The sequence below is a fragment of the Siniperca chuatsi genome, linkage group LG17 (genome assembly GCF_020085105.1).
Source record: "Siniperca chuatsi isolate FFG_IHB_CAS linkage group LG17, ASM2008510v1, whole genome shotgun sequence".
NCBI lineage: Eukaryota > Metazoa > Chordata > Actinopteri > Centrarchiformes > Sinipercidae > Siniperca > Siniperca chuatsi.
Genome location: NC_058058.1, coordinates 5,758,175 through 5,781,559, shown reverse-complemented (window position 1 = coordinate 5,781,559; position 23,385 = coordinate 5,758,175). Strand labels below are relative to the sequence as shown.

Sequence of the window (23,385 nt, the reverse complement as noted above, 5' to 3'; positions counted from 1 at the left end):
ATTCTGAGGCCCAGAAACTATATTTCATTATGTTTAAAAACATCTTATCCCCTGCGTCATCTATTACGATCATAGAATATACTGCATAACTTGTCAGGTATTATCCCTTACATAAACAACAGTTTATAAGTCAGTCCAGCTCTTCTGTGCAGCATGTCTGATGGTTGCCTGGCAACCTCACAGTGATGACATGACTCAGAGGTACACTTGGGCCTTGTTTGCCAAGAAATAGTTACAGCATGTACCTTCCTCCAGAAAACAAATAGTCAGTAATGAAAAGGCTTTTGCATAACTGTTTGATTAAACAAACAACATATCATGAGATTTAGAGTTGGTAGGTGCTTTTTTAGTTAGACGTTAAAGTTGTAGTTGGTAGTTTGTTCCCTCTGCTTTCAGTCTTTATGCTAAGCTAGGCTAGAACACGGACAAGTCCAAGTCAAGAGTCCAAATAAGCCTGAGACACAGTACTTTTTAGTCCAGTTATTTTAGAGTTAAACACAATTTCATTTTTAAAAAATCACTTACAGAATACACAGTTTTAAACATTCAGGATCCGGAAATCATTAGTGATGCAGTCTTTTCTTTTGATAATGTAGCTCCACTTGCACACAAAGTCTGATGATCTTAGAATAAAACTTTTAAAGGCATTTTATGGTCTTAAATTCTAGAAATCAAATTTAAGACCTTTTAAGACTTTTTAAGGATCTGTGGATACCCCGTTTAAGCTGAAAGACTATAAAAAGATTCCTTAAAAACAGAATCACCTCCCTCATTACCTGTAGACATTATCATGATGTTTGGACTTACCAGGTCTCCAGCAGGCTGCTTTGCTGTTTCTTCAGGGTAACTCTTGATCCTGGGAGGTAATAACCACAGAGACCTCCTGTCCTTTTAGTTTACATTTTATTTGACAAGACAATGATCTGTAAAACATGTACAACAGGTTTCCCAAAAAGCATACAAAATGATAATAATAATCTGTGATAAACAAAAGAAATGAAAGAAAATCAATAAACACTCACAAAAACATGATAACATCTCCAGTGTGTGTTTTTTTTAGCATTGCCATTATCAATGTCAAACCCATCCTGCGTTTGTGTCTTTCCTCCTTTCATCATCCGCTCCACTGTCAGATGAGGAGTGTGAGAATTGAAAAGCTAAAAATAACATAAAGAAGGCACGTCTGGCTCCGTGATGAAAAGCTGTGATGACAATGGATGAACGAGAGAGAACGGGGGGGGAGAGGGGGTAAATGGATTCAGACTGAACAGCGTTATCGGCAACATTCACAGCTTGTGTTTCTGGCATCGAACCCGTAACCGGGAGACGGAGCAAAGCACCTTGGCCGAAATGCAACGCTGCAGCTCTCATAGAAGGGACGGACCCATCAAACAGTTAATCCATCTGAAATCACAAAAGTTCCCCCACATCACTCTCTTATAACTGTTGACTCATGCTTTTGGGCAAAAAGAGCTTGTAAACTCAGTTTGAGCTAATATTTCTTTGCAATTTCCGTTTAAGGAGGCAGCTTCATGACTGTATTCCTGTTGGTGTCAAGATTTTAATTCAAGATACCTCTGAATGAAGCAACTCTATTAAACGTAAGGCTCACTCAATACTGAATGCTTGTTGAATTACTGGTCTCTGATATAATGGGCCCCAATGATTGTCTTTTTCCTTTTGCTCAATCTATCGACAGCAGCACGCTGGCAAACACATTAAACACATTAATCCACAGAAAACTAAATATTCATTCATGTAGGGATATTAATTTACAGACAAAAGAACAAAACATCACATTTAATTCCCTTTTATGTTTTTGTTCTGTGGCAGGGCTATTAAATACATGATACGTGATTGTCTGGCACTGCACCATATAAGCGAGCCAAAAAGCCATACACTTGTCATGGTGGTCCAACTCTTCTTGCAAAACAAGGAAATAGCTTTTATCCTATAGGTCCATGTAGCATGCAGACATTCCCTTTAATCAAAATAAACATCTCAGACACAAAAAGCAGAAATACAAAGGAAACATTTACACCTTTAGCTACTGTAGAAGTCCCTATTTGTCCTGCAGCTGTCCTGAATTTAAACTGGAGATTAACTCTTCAGTGAACATTATAGATGGGAACCAAATATTGCAACTAAACTAACCAACCAATTTCCACACCATAAGTCAGTTGTGTTATGATAAATCAATTTAAAAATAGTGAAACAAAGTTGTGACTTGGTTAAAATAATCTTATCTCATGTGGCAGTATTTCAGTTAGCATGCAGCAAAAACGTTTACTTCTATAATAACTACAAACAAAAAAAAAAGCCTCTTCACCAAAGCACCAAAGCTAATTAAATATTAAGAGATGATTGTCATACCTCAGAAAAACTAAAATATTGCATTTGGTGCAGACGTCGCTGAAAATGAAAGTTGTGATGAGAAATGTTTCTGCTTTCTTGTAATCTTTTCAGTCCTCCAACATTTCCTTCCTATTATCTTATTATTCTATCAATCTGGTATCCTCCATTTATTTGTCTCTTCTCCTGTTTAAATCTCTATCTGCCAGCTCTATCAACTTTTAGACTTGTTTACAAACTGTTCACAAATCCGCAGTATATCCACCACCTGACTACGTGCTTCTGTGGGTGATTTTAACTGGCGCGGTCAGCTACAGCCTGTCGTCCAACATTATAACTCAGGAAGATTTGTGTGCCTCGACGTCTCAAGCAAGGGCTCAAGATTAGAAAGGAGAGGAAAGATTGCATCTCTGTGTATTGGTCTCTGGTTGTGAGAGATGAAGATTCCGTGCTGACTGCATTTTCGGATCAGTGCTAAAGACAAAAACAGGCAGCCCGCCGAGCCGTCACACGACAAAAAAAATCCCGCTCTCTCAACTTAAATTTGACTTGTGCTTGTGGTGTGTGTGACTGTGACAGATGCATTGAGACGGAGATAAAAAACAGCTTTCTTTTTTGACATTCAAAAATGTTTTCACAAATGAAGAACATTATTCCGCAAGCAGCTTTGGGAAAGTTTTTCAACAAGCCACCGATCATGCCATGCAGAGTAATATGAACAAGGAATAAAATCCACACCATTTCATTTTTTTTTATATATTCAAATAAAACATTTTTAGTATTAAGTGACAACCTCAAAGTACCCGTGAAAAGTAAAATAGTAATATACACGTTTTTTTTTTAATCGCTCAATTTGACATTTAACAAACTTCCATCCCCTGTACAGAGGCACTGATAACACCAATACTTGTTTATTTTTTATGTGTACACATTTCACCAACAATATATTATTCATCAATATTATCAATACTATTTACACTGTTCATCATTTGGTACCTTCTGACATCTATGAAGACCAATTTTTGATTCAGCCAGCATCGTTGTTGCTTACTTTTTTGTTTTGTTTTTGCTTTCAAGTGACAATTGGCTAAATGCATATTTTCTACATATGTAAAATGTTCTGCATATATCAGAGTATATGACCATTTTAATCTGTTAAAATGGCTGTAATGGCAGTATTTTTCTAATATATACCGAGCATTTTTACACTCTGAATATACATCCCTTATAATGTTTTCTCAACCTTAATAGTGTGATTTATTAGAGGAGGACTGAATACAAACATTGGTGTTTTTGTGTGCGCACATGTAAGAACCCTGTGGTGTGTGTGCTTTGCTGTAAACCGAGTTTCATCTCCCCAACACACAGCCTTACTAACTCTTGCAATTAACAACAGCAAATATGAATCATGGAATTTTAATCATGTAATGTTGCCAGGTTACGGAGCTTCAAAACGATGTCACTTCCCCTTCGTTAGTGCTAACGAGCAGCTTGGCACTCTGACAGCTGCTGCGGTCCAGGGACAGATGAGGCCCTTTGACAACATAATAAAGTGGAATGTTTCTTTATTGGACTGTAGCCTGGGCAAGAGTGGGAAAGGCTGGTTTTTTAGAGTTATTGTAGGAGTCGATAAATAACTGAAATACTTTCAAACGAGTGATTAATTGAAGCTGCCTGGAGAGATGATCAGGCTTTGGACTTCCTGGAACCAAATTCAGCTGTGTGTAATTCAAACCCAACCAACCGTGGAAGAAGAGTACTTTGAAAAGATTTCATGGTTTTTTTACTTTCTCTGTAGCACAAGGCGGCAACAGGAGCCTGATGTTTTCTCCTTACTTAGAGGGGAAGAGATGTACAAATCACTTTCCACGGCTGTAAACAGAAGAGCCCAAGACCGGCAGCTTGACATATAACAATAATTTTGCGATGGGGACATTGTATGTTTATGGCACAAAATGTTGCATATAATATTTCTTACTGAATCCACTGAAAATGCTGTTGTCTTGCTGTTTTTTGATGGAAATTTTGATTTGCAAGCATCACACAGGCAGAGCGCTGTGTGTAATTAGCTGAGGGGAGTGTTCCAGTTCACCTACAACCATGTAATTAACATAGTGCAAAAGCCCGCCTCATCATATGCAATGCGCATATGATTTCAATGGCTATCTGGTAAGATATCATGAACTACTGTGTGTGTGCATCTTAAATTGCTTTAACTTTGATATTTTGGAATTTATTTTTGCTATTCTTTACCAGATAATTGAAATGAAATGTCATCATTGTAATGATGATTGAAACTGTATGACTCTGTATGAAAAGTTGAAAAACAAAAAAAGAAAAGATTGTTACCCTTGCTAACGTTCCTAGTCACAAGTGGTTTCACCAGAAATTAAAACACTGCTAAGAACATGTCGTCATGGAGAGATGTAAAAACATTTTAACTCATAACACCCCCTAAATTTGCCTGGTAAAGAAAAATAAACTCAGATACAAAACATAATCATATGTAGGTTAAAACTTTAAATCTTTAAAAGGTTTCATGTACATTGGAAGGGATTTCTAGTGTGGAAGTGTGCTCGCCTTTGCTTTCCATGCAAATTTAGGTGACCTGGAACTTGCCCATAAGCCTGTGATATAGTGCTGTGGTTGCCACGGCTACACATACATGGCGGGAGATACAAAGCTCTCGCCGCGAGAGATGTTGGCAGCTGGTGGCTCGCGATCCAAGTCGTTGCCGTGGTGGCCTCCGCCTGCGTGGTCTTTGAGTTCGTTGATGTTGTCGTATTTGGCCGAGTCGTCCAGGACTGGGGGGGCACCGCCGTTCAGGGCTCCAGTGGTCTCATCATCCAGGTTCTGCAAGATTCAACAGATGTCAGACATGTTAATTGGGAATACAAATCATATTACATTAACTTTGATTATATAAATCCGATCACAGGAAGGCTATATACCTTACATGACAGTATGAAACTCTTTTACATACCAGGAGAATTATGGAAGGAAAGGAAAGGTGTAAAGTCTTTAATTTTTAAGTTTATTTTATACAATACCATTTTAGACAGTTTTAGTAATTATATACAGCTTAATATTAATATCATTTGATTGACTGGTACAAAGTGCAAACACGATGACGTCCCTACACAGTGTGGCTGTCTAAACAAATATGGAGCCCACTGTGACTGAATGCGGCTCATGTGTCAGTGAGCAAAAACCTGCATCATGTTCGTGTGTGTGAGTTACCGTGACAGGCTCTCCTCCTGTGGGCTCGTAGTAAACCTCTCCTGGGCTGAGAGGTGCTGTCTCTGTGGCCGTGGGAGGCTCTGATGGCTTGTTCAGCTACATGCACACAAACCACATCAACACAGGGATGAGAACAAAAAACAGAAAACAACACAACATAACGCAGCGAGAGAAGAGAGGAGCTTGAAAGAACGCATAAAAATAAGTTTATGTTAACGAGATAACAGAGCTGTAGACTCCAGTCATAAAGAGACAGAAAGAGAGACTTTGTAGCCTTTGAAAGAAAAAAATAACACACTCTTTCACTTACAAATATGTTGTTGAATTCATAAGCAATACAAGGCACCCCCACTCATTTCAATGCACCATGACTATTTCTGTCACTACAGCCCCTAACTTGGTCTGGACCGGTAGCTAATGGTGGCTAATTTTAGCTAATGTTAGCAAACATTAACTAGCTGTGTAACTGACATTAATAGGTAAATTAAATGATTTTCCTCTTCCTGTGCTCATGTTAAATTTAATTTTAAGATGTCAGAGATAAACATGATGATGTCTTTAAGGCAAAAGACTCAAGGAAATCTTGGCAAATGATCCTGACATGACCCTTTAAGGAAAACTAGGGTTTATTGCAACTTGAATGTTATTTTCAAGACCTCAGCTCAGACCACCATTTCTACTGGTTATGATAACATTGTACTCACCAAAGTAATTGCTGAGATCTGGGAATGTGATTAAGTCGCTTAAAATAGGTCAGATTGGGCAAGAAAAACGAGCGGTCAGACAATCAGACAGGCTGCAAACAACCTGCAAGGTTAGTCAAGCGTATTTGGAAGAGAAAACGAAGGTGAACGGTAAAATTATTACCCAAACTGTTCATTGTAAACATCCATCACAATTTACAGTTGTTTCACAGTTCACAGGTTTTTCCTCCAAATAAAGTGGTTGCTAACCTTGCTAAACTGTTGGCTTGTTGACAACCTGTATGGTCTTGTTCTTATTTTTAGCAATGTCGCCTTGTTTTGAGATCTCTTACTTTGGTGAGTACAATGTTATGATAACTAATAGATATGATAGCTGGAGCTATTAAAATAAAACCCAATTTATAATAAACTGTTGTTTTCCTTTTTTAAAAAAAGTGTTTTTTTTAATAAAAGTTACCTACTGTACAGCAACTTTAAGGAGGATAACAGAGCTTGGACTTGAGTCAGACTTAAATCACAAAAACGAGGACTTGAGACTTGACTTGTTTGAGACTTGACTCTCTAAGGACTTGATTTGATTTTTACAAAAACAAGTCTTTTGACATAGTAAAAGCATGGAACAATAAAAAATAAATAAGAAATTTGCATGGTCACACAGCTTGAATAATTAATTGTTAGGCATAGGCATTTAACAATCCTGACTTGTAGAAATTACGTTATATAATATAATATGCAACTAATTTGCAACAGAAAATACATTTTTGAGGAAACGTAATTTTATTTTAACATAATGAGGAAATTTTAATTAACTTATCAGTAAAATTTTCACTGACAATATATTGGGTGCAAACCCGGGACTCTGGTGTCACAGTCCTGCACTTTGAACGCCCAGCCTCCATCCACCCTGACCACTTCCACTTTCACAGGTGGTGCTTTCTAAGATGTCTAATAACCTTTCACTGTTGAAGCCTGTGAACCCCATTTCAGCCTAGACATTTGCAGGCATTTAGACATCTTTTATACATCGAATCAAAATAAAATTGCAGAGTTCTAGTCTCATTACATAATGTGGTACAAGCACAACAAAATGTGAGGGAATGATGGAATAAAATAAGTGGAGAGGGGAGGAGGAGAGGAGAGGAGCGCTCTAATGGAGTTCTTTACAAACCAAGCTAATTATTTCGACACATAAGCCAACTCAGATCCCCAATCAATAGCCATTAGCCCCATTATGACTGCCCAAATGGACTGTGTGTGTGTGTATTTATATGTGTGTGTAGAATATAATTGCAGTAACAATAAAGATTGATTTGAAGCAATGTCGACCACTCACCATCTCTGTTGAGCTGCCTGCCTTTACAGGGGGAGGGGGCTTGTGCTTGGGAGGGCCCCTGATTGGAGAAAAGAGAAAAGGTAATGCGGTATTGATCGCTGCTTTGTTAAGACATCAGATTTCTTTATACTTAACAAAGAAACAAGTTGGGCAACTGAGAGTGCACAGAAATAGAAAGTCTTGAAATATTGAGCTCTAAAGACATCTCATTGTGTCGTAATTCAATCAAGATTCTATTACTAAATACTTTAATGCAAAATTCAGCAATTACTGTGAAAAAGTGGTGAGCTTTGTGTGGTTTAAAGGTTTTCTCAGTGGAAGTCAGAAGCAATGCTTAATCTGTGGGTTTGTATTGGTATTGGCCGAGAAATCTGTATTAAGAATAAAGAATGAAAGCTCTTCCTTGCCCTCAGTGACAATCATTGAGAGTGCACTAGTTGAATTGAGACCTTGTAAATACAATATGTGGCATATTACTCTTGGGATTCGTAAAAGACATCTTAAGAAGCTCACAGTCATCACATTTTACAGGTTCATAATTTGCTACGGCCGCCTTATTATTAGAAAATATGTTCCTATCCAGCAGACACGGCACAACTCTAACATTCATTTGAAGTTTTTCTGTCTACCTGATAAATCGAAGTACAATATTCACTCTCTCTCGCTGCTAGATGTTTCTTTTTTTTTTTAATGAGTTACTTTGTCTGCTGTGTGAAGGCAGTATAGAGTGTTTTTTAAAATCAGAGCTTGTATGCTGGAGATGGCTGCCTACAGAGGGTTGTAAGAGCAGTTCAGATATAACCTACCATACAGTTGCCAACATGTGAGGTTGTAAAAACAAAACAAGCTAAAAAGAGGCTAAAGGCTCTGTAGAGCTGCTGAGTTCCTAGAAAATTCTCTGTGACTTTAGCACTTTTGGAAGTTAAAGTTGACAGCTAAGTCTGGAAATTCATCCCATTAAACCCATTTTAGACAGATAAGTAGGTTTTTGAGAGTAATAATGGTTTCCTTACTGTGGTTTACATTTTGAGATTATCATTTTGATATTATAAAGCTAGCTAATGTAGATCCTGGCTTTATCTGTATCAATTATATTTTTCAGCTCGTACAGCTCACATTTTTGTGTCTGTGCTAGCATCTCACAGGCTTGAAATGAAAATCTCAGGAGCTGGTGCCAGACTCTTGCAACACAATGACTTTCCCATCTGTACTCAGTTTTGTGCTTTAAAAAAAATCTCTAATATCTCTCTGACTGTAGCTCAGTGGTTCAGAACTTTTTCTGTCATGCCCCCTTAGAAGCTGAAAAAATGTTCATGCCCCCCCCACCATATGTAAACAGACTTCTTCTTATCAATCATTACCAATATTTGGGGAACAACAAATAAAAGGAGCTAATTTGAATTCGATTGAAATAAAAGAAATGATTCAGGTCAGCACAGTGGCTCTGTGCCCCCCACCACTGTAGCTCGTACAGCATGCTGTATCCTCGGTGTGAACGCTCAACTTTAGGCACAGTGGGAACCACGTGGACTTTGTGTTCAAAACAGAGGTCAGGGTTAATTTTATGAAATATTATGACACTGGCTTACGAATCATTCTATGGCCATTTATATAGTACATGCATGATTTGACCTTGAACTGTGCAATCATCATTTCTGGTTGCTTGTAATTTTGGTAATCGTCATAAAGTCCATCTTATTCTACCGTTGCATCACTGTAACTGGCTGCACATTAGAGTATCAGAAACATGTCTGCAACATTCAGTAATTGTGAATCTAATCCACCTCTCTGACTCTCTGAGTAGGAAGGAGACAATGAGTGTATATTTGTTAATTTACAGTATACCTGTTCTACAGAAAATCTCAGTTTGGAAAATTACCTCTTGGAATTAAAACAGGGAAGGTTTAATAAATTCATATTTACAGCTGCAGGGGTGGAATTTCAAGGGTGAATGGGGGGGGCAGGGGACCGAGCATTTTGGGAGAAAAATCTCCAGGCGGCCTCACGCTATAAACTTCAGGTCAGGATTTGTGACCAGGCTACCTCTGCTGGGTCCCCTCATGACATATAATATGTTTTAATGAGCCTTAGTCCCGGAGGGGGAGATTGATTTTGCGCAGGAGGTTGAATAAACGATGAAGTAGATGCAGGATTGCTAATGAAGACTTACTCTCCCTCCTCCTGGCGCTTGCGGATAAAGAAGATGATGCCGATGATGATGGCGATGAAGATGAGGGCGCCGAGGATACCGCCGATAACGGCACCTGTCGATGGGCCTGGAGTGATTTGTCTCTTCTCTTCTTGTATGGGTGAAAGACAGAGAAGAAAAACATAGAGAAAGACAGAATTTTATTAAATTTAAATTAAATTTCCTGTGGCTGCTTCTGACAGTTTAATGTTGCTCACATGCAATATTTGTATTTTTATGTATTTTGCTACTTAAGTCTGTGTGAGAGAAAATAATCTGTGGCTGTGTGAGTCAGCAGTATTTCGTTATTAACTGTAGCCGAGAAAAATATGTGGTATGTATAATATATGTAAAAAAAACGCACACAAAAAAAATAACACTTCAGTTTTAATACAATGTAAGTAAAATGAACCATCACAAGAAATCTCCAGAGGAATGTGGAAGCAGGTGATCAAAAGTCAAGTTTCTTTTCAATGTCAGCATTGTATGTATTATTATGGTGTAACACTGAAGCACAGCCACATATGCATTAAGAACTCAATATGAGTTCTTGTAAAATGAAAGCAGCTCAAAGCTCTCTGTTGAAGGCCTACGCTAACACTCATGAATGTCATAAATCTTTGCAATGTAGCTTCACATCAGCTGAATCTCACGCTGACCTCGACATCTCCTTTCAATTAAGAGCCTGCTTGTGATTTCTGGAGGTATCTAAATTGACTAAAAGCCTTTCATTATAGTAGTGCTACTATTTAAAAGGGGGAAAAAAACAGGCTGACAGCAGCTGCACACAGCAAACAATCTGGATGGTTCTGCAGAATCATTGACTATAGCAGGTTTTGGCAGAAACAACAAAGGGAGGGTTGCATGATTTTCACAGGTTGTTTGGTCCTTTTTTTTATGAAATCGCATTTCATCACTGCCACTGAAGTAAAAACACTCCACTACGCTTGATACATAGATGATAAAAGGATAATTATCTCTATGATTTCCACTCATTTAGCTTTACAACATACATTTAGCTGATGTTTGTATGAGTATTTGCCTACAAATGAAGCCAATTTTTGCTGCTGCTGCAAGAAAAAAACGTACTGTAATTGCTATAGACAGTAGTTTGAGGCTTCCCTTAAATTATAGCTCTTGAAACACATCAAAATACAATTGTATACATTTAAAAATAAATGCATCAATCAAAAACACACTTTCTTTCTTCATTGTTACAAATATATATTTTTTATCTGCCAAAAGTGATGTCATCCTCATCCTTTACTGCCTAGTCTTAGGCCAAAGAATAGCCTGGAGGGACCATGAAGAAGAAACATCTGAATACATAAAATGATGCAAAAACAAAACAATTAAAAGGTTCAGATTGCCCCAAATCAATCTTTCTACCAAAGAAATAGTCCTTAAGAAAAGACCATGAACAGCAAGGTCTGGATAGTCCAGTTATGTGAGACTGTTTCTAGAAAGGTAAGTTGCTTCTGAGTGTTTCAAATGTTACTCTTTGATTCTTTGAGCTTTCAAAATGAAATTCCATTAACCTCCATTGCAGTTTCAGATGCTGATGAATATAATGTAAAAAGAAATAAGAATGAAACTTCATATGTAGCTAGATAGGGATAAGTAAGAAAATATAGACAACTGGGAGAGTTTCTGAAAATATATATTTGTGAGTATGAGATTGTGACTCTGATCACATTAAGACTGACTGCATTTCCTTCTTCTTGCCAGCAGGTAGCGTTCTGTTCCAAGCTTACAGTCTTCAAGGAGAGAGAGTCAATGACAATAGATAGACAGACAGATAGATGAGGTGAACATGCAGATTTGCTCGGGGAGTTTCAATAAGGCCGGCTTTGCATATTCATGTCTGGGTGAATCCACTGGGATAGGACTGGCCAGTGTGTGAGTGTGTGTGTGAGAGAGAGAGTTTAGTTTCCACATCTGCCACAGTGGTCACAGACAGAATAGGGAGCAAGTCCAGTTTATCTATGATCACAAACACACAGCCAGCAAGGAAGGAGGGAAGACAATGAAAAAGGAAAGGACAGAGAAAAAATAAAATAAAGGAGACATGGAAGGGAAGAGAGGAGGGGAGATGAGGGAGGGAGAGAAAGATGGAGATGGGGAAAGGAGGGAGAGAGGTCAGAGAGAAGGACAAGCTAGAAAATGAAGGGAGGGAGGCATGTAGAGACAGATGAAGGGAGGAGGGAGAGAAACAGAGAATGGCACCGGACTTTCCTCACAGCTGGAGATGAACAAGCACACACACACCAGGGACGTGTCCAAGGAGTGGCACCTGGGGTGGCCAATAAGATTTCAGGGGTGACCCATGCCACCACATTATCCTAAACCATGATTGACTATCTGCCCAGTCAGAGGTGGGACCTTAGTTCAAAACCAACTGTTTGACAAGTAAACCGGACTTTCGTTTATCTATCTTTAAATTTAAATTTTAATCACAGGAATGTACGAAACTGTAAGATACTGTAATGTTAGTAATTAAAATAGATGAGTAGTGGAGACAGAAATGGTAAATTAATGCTATTCTGATAAGTGTGTGCGCACATGCACGTACTTCATGCCACCGCTGCATAAGTCAGCATGTGAACTCAATCCCTTCTTCTCTCCTTGCGTATGAACACGTGTCTTTGTGTGTGTGTCAAAAGCTCATTTGATGTGTGCCATGGCGTTATCAGAGTTTACACTGGCAATGTTTTGCCACTGATGATCAATAAACTGCCTTTTCAATAAAAAAATGAGTCGTGGTGCTGCATGAGAAATGCCACACAGATGACATGGGAGGGGTGGGGGGAGGAGGAGGGCGGGATTAGCTGCAGGATCAGAAAACATGATTGGTCAGAGAATGGGGTTGAAACAGTAGGGTGCACCCCAGAAGAGAAGAGGAGAGAGGAGAAGAGAAGATGGATTAGAAGAAGGAATGAGTTTCTCTGAAGCCAGATGCAAAACTGGTGTTAGCAATTTCTCAGAGAACACACTCACACCTTTCTTACTCATTACATCCCTTTACAGGCAGAAAGCATCAGCCACTCTCCTCAACAAACACACCTGTTCTTCTCACTGCAGGCAAACCAGAGATGTTAAACTGCACATTGCAACAATAAGTGCATTTCAATCCACCTGTTTTTGTGAGCAGGTTGAATTCAGGGAGAAAAAAAACCCAGAATGGAAATACTGGCTAAACGGCTAAATGCCATTCAAATAAGTTTTTATGCCTAGTTGTTGGAAAAGTTGATTTGGGAAGGATGCAATATTTTTTCTAATAAATAAATAATGTCATTATAGGACCAGTTTCTACTTTTCTACTACCACTAACCCATACATGGCTCCCATCCACCATGAAGCCCCAAAAATAAAGAATCAAAAGAGCAGCAGATGCCAGGCGGTATGTGTGTGGAAAGAAATTAATTTACAAGTTTATTAATAACAAAACTATCGAACGAGAACCAAACAAACCCAAACTCATCACTCTGCAAACCAAAGTTACACAGTGCATAGGGTCAGTCAGAATATGAGAACAAATTTTGTGGGTGCTCAGTTTGCAATCTACTTTCGGGATTTTGTTGGTTTTGTTGTTTTGTAAGATTGAAAGTGCTTGAGAAGGTTAGAGGGCTCTTGCCAACAGGTTTCAAAAGGATACAGCTTTATTTGACCCTTAGGTAGATGAAAAAGATGATGGAACACATTAAGGTTTAACAGGATGATGCTTCACTTCCAAGTCAAATCCAGTAGAGTTGACTCTGCTCTCTGTGGTTAGAGTTTGCATGCAAGGGATACAAAATCTGCCAAAATGTATCCACAACTTGGAGGGCATTAAACAAAGGAAGCAAGGTTGCTCTCTTAAATATGGTTACACCATTCTTCTTGCTTACTGATTAGATGGCTCTGTTATTGTTCGCTCTCAAAACCCATTCTACGCTTACAAATCTGTGAAATAATGCTGTCAAATCTTAACTTGCTGACTAATTTATGCTCAAATCTATTGTATGCCCAAGGTGGTTTTGCCATTAATTAACTTCCATACAAAACTGCCATATCAGGTGGGAAGCGTCAATGAAATGTTAACCTAATGTTACAGAAGCAGCACAGTAACCGTAGGAATTACGTCGATATTGGGCAATACTGCACTAATGCCAGTATTCCTTGACAAAACAGGAAGTAGTGTGTAGTGTAAAGTGAAGATGTGAAGTCTGAGTGGTGGATGGTTGAGAGGGGTGTGTATCAGCTGCCTAACCTTAACCACACCTTAACCATAATTTATCTGCCATAACCACAATCTTTCCCTAACCTTAACCACACCGTAGTTGCCGTGTGCAGATATTGTACAAAGTAAGAGTATTAAAAATGTTGGAATTGGATGTAAAAATGTTGCCACTGAACGTAATCTGGGGCTTTTCAGAATTGTCCAGTACTGGCATTTTTGTTTGGCTGTCAGGTTATGTAGAAGAGTTAAAGTGGTCTTTTAGTCATGTTCTCTTGTTATGTTCTCTGGAGATATTTTCATATAAAAATTCACACTTCCAACTTTCAACTTCCAACTTTTGCCAACATTTGGAAAAGCTTAAAGTTTGTTCCATGTCTAGATGGAAGCATACCTTTAACAACTTTGCTTCTACCTTTTGCTCAGACTTGGGTTCAAGTTTCGAGCGACAAAGTGGGAAGCAAAACAACCAAAAAGTGTTTTCATCCATGTATCCATGAGCTGCAGGAGTAACCACATGATTCTCAACTTTTCAAATCTCCCACGTGCAGGTTGTATTAATGGTGAGTCAACACAACCACTGACACTTCCTCTCTGTCCCGGGCTCACCTCATTCTCATCTTTTGCTAAACACACAAACCTTAGAGAACTACACCTTTCACTTTCATTCACCATCCATTAGAGTCCATCTTTATGTAACACGCAGTTCCATTTCCTTGTCATCAAGTCAGTGCTGGTTGTAGAATATTTATATAAATTATCAAACATTTACACTGTTAAATCAATAGCCCGGGCTTCACACTGTAGCATTGCTTTCTAGATGTAAAAACAAGTGGGTGGGAATTCGCTGGCTCACTACAGCAGACCTTCATTCCTGTTTAGCTCCATCACTGCATCGTCTGGTAGCAAAACACCCCAAATCTGCAGATATAATGCTATTATCTAAGTGACACTCAAGTGGTGAGAAATTGCTACTGAATCACATGCAATTTAAATGAAATTGAAACAACAATCCCTGTCTAAAGCGCCTCATTGCTCTCTCTTATCAAACGCTCCAGTGTGTGGGCTGTATTACTGTATTAGCCATCAGAGAAACACATTGTGCCCAAGGCCTGCACTTAACTATCTCTCCCTGAAACACAACATGAAAAAACCACCACATATTTGGTAAAAAAAAAAAAAAAAACACTCACAGGCAAGTCTGTCACACACGGATACACAGATACTTGCAGCACAGCAACACAAGTACTTTACTAAAAGGTTGCGTGTAAGGTTCAGGAGTTTAAGCTTATTGTTGTCATTCCCATGGCAGCCATTACTATTTTACATTACATGTCACAGAGTGGGATAAAACATAAACCTTGAAGAATTGGCAGAGCAGACGACACGCAAGATAAACACAGGAGGCAAAGCAATTTTTGCGACTCATTTGTCTACTACTAATACTTTAATAAATACTTTTGCATGACCAGATCTCAGTCTTGTGAATCTCAGAGGGACCTACAGAAGAACCAGAGAAGTCATTTTTGGAAATGGCGAGGACACAGTGGACTGTAATCATAACAATAACCCCTGAAATGATGCTAGAGATAACTGAACACTGAGGCTGGTGCTGCTGTTCACCCATCCATAAAATGCCATTTTGAGAAGTGAGCATTTCTAAACTTACGGCTGATTGAATGGCTGCCTCAGACTTTTTAAGGTCGTGCTATCCAAATGTTTTTGACAAAAATTTCTTAAGACCTCCATGAGCTTAAGGAGAAGTTTTGCTAAAAACCACTGCGGCTACGTGCCTGAAATGTAACATGACATGAGACTGTAATGCAATATGACAAGATATGAATGAATGTTTCAGATTCAGCTACTGGAATTTGCTGCCACACACACACACACAAACAAAAAAAACAATTCACGTACTTCCTTTCATTCTGCCTGTTTCTCTCCCTGAACGCTAGGCTTGCGTACAGTTAGTCAATTTATAAATAGCAGATTTTGTGTTTTTAGGGAAGCAGGAGGGAAGACGAGAAAAGAATGCGAGGATTTGAGAGCCAGTGGGAACGGAAACAAGGGAGGAAAGAGGGAGGAAAATCAAAGGAAGAGACGAAGGAAGGAAGGAAGGAAAACAGACAGGAGTGTGAAGGTGAAGCAGTGAAGGAGGAGAGCAAACTGAGCAGGGTTGGGGTTCAAGGAAGAGGGAGGGATGAGCAGCGATAAACGTGGGAGCGAAGGTGGCGGGGAATGAGAGATGAAGAGGAGGGGGTGATAGGAGTGTTAGCGGCCTGCGGAAACAAGGAGGAGATTTTAAAGGTCTAAACACTCCCGAGGGAAGCCATGAGTGACACTGGAACAACAACTGCCTCTCCTTCTCTCTCTCAGTTTCTCACAATCCCTTCACCTCCCCTCTTTTTCTTCTCAGTTTTTTTTCTTATTTTTCACTTTCTCTCATATTTTTTTCTCTCTCCCATCATCCTCCTTTGCTGCGTGTTAACCACTTCCTCACTTTCTCTCATCCCTCTCATGTTCGTCCTTCAGCCCTTCATCAGACTACTGCACTCTGCACTTCTATACGCCTCCAGTTAAGACAAACTCTCTCAATCACTTTGTTTTCTCCTTTTCACAGCCACTCTGTCGCCTTCTATCGCAGTCTGTTGCTCACTTGTTCTCTGCTGCTGTGCCAACATGAAAAATGCCCCTGTTGCTTTGTCCTTCCTTTACAAAAACACCTATTTTTCCCAGTGCCCCCTCCCCTTCCTTCCAACTCTGATTCATAAACAGCGATATTAGCGCGACCTCTCGCATTTACTGACTCTGAAAAGACAAATTGACTCACAAACATTCACAAACACACGCACAGATAACACATATCCATAAATGCAGTGAGCAGCGTGCAGCCACCAAGCACTAAAAACACCACTAAAATTATGAGTGCACAGAAATTACTGCAATCAGCGAGCAATTATGATGAATAAAAAAAGGAATGATTATAATCTTAGACGCTAAAAGCTTCTTTATTCCTTTCAGCAAGGCACTTCAGAAAAGAGGTACGAGAGCTGGAGAGTGAGAGTGAGAGAGAGAGTAGGGAAGAGAAAGGAAAAGGTGAGTGAGAGAAAAAACAGAATGAGAGAGCTCTATTAAGATCAGCATAAATGAATAGTGTGTTTCACATTAAAGCTGATTGTATGTTTAACATTGCAAAACCTCTTGACTGCACAGGTCCCCTGCAGTGAACATCGTAGTTCTGACAGTTAAACTTGCAATTTTTGCTGCAAGTCAACAAACTGGATAAACTGACTAAAATTGTCAAACATTTTGCCAGTAGCCTTAGATGACATTATTTATCAAAAAACAATCCATTTAGAGGATGTATTTTCATTTCCCAAAGTCTTAACGTCGACAATTGTGGACAAATATAATGTGAGAGGAGTTACGTATATCATGCCTGCAAATACATTACATATACATATACCAATTACATCGATTTTAGATTAGTTATTTCAAGAATTTCAGTTTATTTACATTAGTCTAGCAATTTGACTTGTTTGAAGACAGTTGCACTAATTTAGAGATTCCTAATACAAGAGAAACTGCACTGGGAACAAATGCTACTGGCAGCTACTTTTTAAAGAAATATGTCTTCAAGGCTGAAAATAAGTTGACAAAAAACTTGTTGAGAAAGATATTTCTTTATGCTGTGTATCAGTCTCTAGTGGGGCTGCAACAGTAAACAATGTCCGTCTTTGTTCTGTTAATTGAGATCCTGCAGCTTTAGAGTTGTTCGCAAATTCAGTTTAGGTGCTTGTTTTGTGTTCCTCATGATGTGTTTGACATAATTTTGGAAGAAAACATCTATGGTAAACCACTTTATAACAGTTTGAACCAGCAAGTGTTTCAGGGTCCATTTTAGTTGGTGGTGACTTTTTTTTTTCTCTGTGGAGGACATGAAGTTGCATCGAGCGCCGCTACAATACAAAGGAGTATTGTAACAGAAATTGTTTTAATGATCTAAAACATCGATGGTAAATGTCAGGATTTTGGTATCAGTCCCTTGCTAAAGCTGCATTGATTGACCTACAGACAAACTCTCCAGGGACTGATTGAAGATATTCTGTCTAACTGTGCACAAGTACGTGTAAGAGAGGGTTGAATTTTCCGTTTAATGTTTGAAGAGCAATTTAAAAAAATAAAATAAAAATTAGGGCGAAGGAAGGATGAGGATCCGAAATGATTTCCCAGTTGAGGATGCATTGGATGATGACTTGGCTGACGAGAACAAGTGGGACAGTGGAAGAATCATAAATAATTTCAAGGCAGCTCTGTCACTGTGCACTCAGTGTAATTAGCCTTCTGAGACTAGACAAGAGCCATCCAACCCACGACTTTTTGGTTACAGTACGTGACGGTTTTGAGCAGCCTGCAGAGAAACAAAACACACATGCAAAAACACACATGATGTGGGCCTAAGTGTGTCACTAATAGGGAAGCAGGTCTGATGGGATCTTTAAAATCCCATTGCACAGCGCAGCTCACACACACACACAGGTGAACAGACACACAAGCTCAAGCGTAGCGTGACCTTTTTGAATAAATCTGCCTATCAGTGCTCTCTGTGTTTGTGTGACAGATATCTTTGGATATGCAACACTTCACAACCTTATCTGAAGCCAGAGATCCCCTTTCATTTTCTGACAGCTCTGTGTGCAAGCTTTTTTCTGTCCTTTCTCCCCATATGTCTCTACCCACTTAACAGATTAAAGCACACACAAATGCACACTAACTCAAACACAAACACACACACACATTTGCAGACACATTCTGTTGCTTGCTTCCCCAAATAACATCAAGGGGGGGGGGGGGGTTGAAATGGCATTGCTCTCTAAATGATCCAGAGCAAATGAGTTTATCTCAGAGACAGACAGCCCCCAAACCATTCAGGATCAAACTAGGTCATACTCTGAGAGAGAGGGAGAGAGGGAGAGAGACAGACTGGAGGAGAAAAGAGGGAGAAAACACAAATGAGGAGGGGAAAAAACGGCGGCATAAAGAGGAAGAGAAGAGAAGAAGTGCAAGGAGAGAGAAAAGGAGGAGTTGAAGAGCGACCCCAACTGAGTTTATCTCTTCTCTTCAATTTTCTCTTTCTGGTCCCCCTGCCTCCTCTCTTCTCTTTGTGCAAACACACCGAAGCTGACATTTCAAGTTGTCCCCTCTCTTAAAAGAGCTGTCACCTACCTAGTCAAATTACATCAAATCACTTAGAGGAGGGGAGGGAGGGGAGCAAAGCAAGGTGCTTCAAAGGAGGTTTTTCAGGGGGACCAAGAACTGAGGACGTGCTCAGTCTAGAGCGGAAAATCTGCTGTTTAAATCAACAACAGAGTGAGTTGTTTCTTTGTGGTCGCACTTCGGTAGTTTGAAGGGATTAGGCTACAGTGTGAGTACAGTTTAGTATCATAACTTTGCTGTACTAATTCTGGGAATAAAATATTTAAAGACTTACAACATACTGTCATAGCTAGATTAACTTGCAAGGGGGCCCCAGGGCCCCAGGGCCAACAATGATCTATTGGCCCCTCTCGCCCCAACCACTCTCACTGCACAAAGTAGAATACGCCTGGCATCTTAATTATATTTTGCTAAGAGCCCAAGAGACAGAATTCCTGTGGTAGAATGCTAACTGGTCTGGGTTTGCGATGTGCCAATTAGCCTGTGGTAATTTTATCAAATGCAATACCTTTTAAAAACAATATCAACTGAAATAATGAAGGCCTTAAAACTAGATTTTTTCCCAATAAATATTTTGGCCGATCTACAAGAAATCAGATAATGTAGGATCTGTCTTAAAGCATCTGTAATCAATAATTGTATTTTAACAATGGATCACATAACTACTTGTATGTAGAAAGTGTTGTTCGTAGTGACAGAAAATTATCACCCAACCAGCAGTTCCCCTCAGCTCTATGAAGCGTTTTATTGTCTTTCAGCTCATTGTATTTTTTTTCAGTCTCACTGCTCTCATGAGCAAAGTTTGTCCAATCTTGATCCTGTCAAACATATTAAACATATTAAAGTCAACTGCATCCTGTTCTAAGCACCTTGCTATATTTTGTTTGGTAATTCTGTATCTTATTCTTCTTCCCACTTACTTTTTAAGCTGTGAATGTGTTGAAGACTGAACAGGGCAGCAGTAGGTTATGTCAATAATATCTAAAAGTATGTTTTAATAGATTTTAGGAGAATGTTGGACAGTATTGATGGAAAGAAGAGAGAGCAAGGACAGAAAAGTACAAAGCTGCATACATTAAAAGAAATAGGAATTAGAGATATTGAATTTCAGTCTTAGCTGTTGAAAAGATGTAATATTGGTATCATCAGCCAACTCACGTAGGTATTGAAGGATTAATCTACTGTGGAGGGTTTAAACATGTTAAAGGCTTCTTTTGGGTCTTTTTTTTATTAAAACTGGTGTGTATTTTCAATTTGATTTTGTATTTCTACCCCCCCACCCCATTTTAGTTTAACCATTTATTTTTAAATTACTTTAGTTTTAATTACCTTACTTTCTATTTTTAGAAGCACTCTCTTAACTGTCCCTGCTGCAAAGCTTTGCAGTTGTAAATCAAACAATGTTTTGATGCATGGAGAAAAATGTGTGTGAACATCAATCTTTTACAAAAATCTGGGGATTATTCTGTGAAAATCAGTAAAACTCAAAAACAAACAGGCTTAAATGTTTAGAGAAGCAAATCTAAATCCTTCATGAACCAGCTGAAATTTAAATCAGCTATGAATATGATCAATATTTTTTATAATAACGTATCAAATGACAATGTGAAAACAATGTGACAATATAAAAGGGGTTGCTCGCAGTGATGAACCTAAAGAGAATTATCACCTGAATCTGCAGCTCCTCTCGGCTTTACAGAGCTTCATAGCTTGTTTTAACTTGTTCAGCTAGAACTTTAGTGTTTTGGTTCACTCTCACTGTTCCCATAGTGTCCTTTTGGGTCCACTGTACACTACCTGCTCAGCACCAGAGCAGCAGATAGACACAGTTAGCAACTAGCTGGTCAACATAGTGGAGCATTTAGCAGCTACAGAGAAAGATATTTCCCTCATAAGTTTTAGAGACCAAATACAAAGCTAAAAGAGAGTGGGAATTGGATTTACATTCACCAGGTGGACAGAATATGACTCCAAATGAATGCAATGTTGCATTAGCAACTCTTTGCTAACAAGTTCGCCCAATCAACTTAAAAGGTTCCCGTTGCCCCCAAGTGAACAAAAAATTTATTGATCCCTGAGGGGAAACTCTTTTGTTACAGCTGCTCACTATCACGTCAGTGCACACAGGAATAGAAGTACTAAGCAAAAAATATAATACACTATAATACAGGTCAGATAAATTAAGTACCAAGTGGGTATAAGTATAAAATTAAAATAGAAGTATGAATAAATATCAATAAATTTAACTGAAAACAAAGTATATTGCACAGGACTATTAAACAGAGAATATTGCATAATTATTTTAAGTCTTACAGTAATGTTAATGATCCAATGTCCAGTTTATCGACTTAAGGTCATAAAGACTGACACTTAGAGGGAGGAGTTAAAGCTTTGATGGCCACAGGCAAGAATGACTTCCTGTGATGCTCTGTGGTGCATTTTGGGGGGATGAGTCTTCTGCTGAAGGTCTTTGTTTGACCAGCATGTCATGGAGTGGGTGGGAGACACTGTCCAAGATGGCATGTTTGGCCAGCATCCTCCTCTCTGACACCACCGACAGAGAGTCCAGCTCCACCCCCACAATGTCACTGGCCTTACGGATCAGTTTGTTGAGTCTGTTAGCGTCCGCTACCCTCAACCTGCTGCCCCAGCATGCAGCAGCATAGAAGATAGCACTGGCCACCACAGACTCATAAAACATCTTGTCCGGCAGATGTTGAAGCACCTCAGCCTCCTCAGAAAATAGAGGCAGCTCTGGCCCTTCCTGTAAACAGCTTGAGTGTTCTTGGTCCAGTCCAGTTTATTGTCCATGTGTACTCCCAGGTATTTGTACTCCTCTACAATGTCCACACTGACCACCTGGATGGAAACAGGGGTCACTGGTGCCTTGGCCCTTCGTAGGTCTACAACCAGCTCCTTTGACTTTGTCGCATTGAGCAGCAGATGGTTCTACTCACACCATGAGACAAAGTTACCCATCACAGCCCTGTACTCAGTCTCATCACCACCGCTGATACATCCCACCACAGCAGAGTCATCAGTCATTAAAACTTCTGAAGGTGGCAGGACTCCGTGTGGTAACTAAAGTCTGTAGTGTAGATGGTGAAGAGGAAGGGAGAGAGGAAAGTCCCCTGAGGGGCCCCAGTGTTGCTGACCACGCTGTCCGACACACAGTGCTGCAGGTGCACGTGCTGTGGTCTGCCAGTCAGGTAGTCAACAATCCAGGACACGAGCGGGGCATCCACTTGCATCGCCCTCAGCTTCTCACCCAGCAGGGCTGTCGGATGGTGTTGAAAGCACTGGAGAAGTAAAAAAACATGATCCTCACCGTGCTTGCCGGCTTGTCCAGGTGGGTGTAGATGCGGTAGTTGGAAAAAGTAAGACGATGAGACGGAGCTACGGCAACAGGCAGCATGCACGTTGGTGCATGCGCACTAAAATTTGCCCATTTAGTTATATTCGTTTGGGTTGGCATGAAAGCTGTCATTTCAACTCTGAGATGCCTGAAAAGGTGGATGTCAGTTTGCTTCCAAGCAGACTTTGGTTGATTCGTTTGTGGCGGCAAAGCAAAAAGGACCAACCACAGATTTTATGAGAGCAGGTATGTGATTTCAGCATTGATTCAAAAGCTAAACCACTATTATATCCATCTGCTGGATCTGCTTGTAAATTGTAAAGGAAGTGATCTTATAAGTGATTTGTATAAGCAATTTATATATTTATGCACATCATTTGGTAACCATGGTAACACATTTATTTATTCACGTTAGTGGGATTTTTCCTGGTCAATCACAAAGTGAAAACGAGTTAACAGAGGTGTGTTGTGTATTTTAGCAGCAGTGAAACAAGTGAAAAGTAGCCCATTAACCAAACAGTAACTATCCCCCGTGATATTACGGTACAACACAACACATACCAGAGGCAAAATTAACATTTGTTTACATAAAAATATAGCAGATTATAAGTTTTAGCTACTGTATTCTCAGTGCGCCAGTCTGAATAATTTCTTCTCCATTTCAAGCTGATAATGAAGAGATCAGACCGAAGTCACACTGAATATCTGACTCTGCTTTTGCCAAACTCACATTCATCCACTCCTCTTTACCTTTTCACTCTGGCACGAGTGAGAAAGAAC

General features: G+C 39.4%; 1 protein-coding gene across 2 annotated transcripts in view; it reads right to left on the bottom strand.

Annotated features, from left to right (window-relative positions):
- Positions 1 to 886: 886 nt before the first annotated feature.
- The window catches only part of pvrl2l (PVR cell adhesion molecule related 2 like), a 283,769-nt gene continuing 261,270 nt past the window's right edge, over positions 887 to 23,385 (bottom strand). Inside the window, exons 7-10 of one of the 2 annotated variants that reach the window (XM_044171846.1) lie at positions 9,800 to 9,926; positions 7,630 to 7,687; positions 5,593 to 5,688; positions 887 to 5,205 (exon numbers count right to left, since the gene is read on the bottom strand). In XM_044171846.1, coding sequence (XP_044027781.1) covers positions 5,008 to 5,205; positions 5,593 to 5,688; positions 7,630 to 7,687; positions 9,800 to 9,926 — 479 coding nt within the window. In that variant the 3' untranslated portion in view covers positions 887 to 5,007. Of the gene's footprint in view, positions 5,206 to 5,592; positions 5,689 to 7,629; positions 7,688 to 9,799; positions 9,930 to 23,385 lie in introns of both variants that reach the window. The other variant, XM_044171845.1, reaches the window with a different exon arrangement.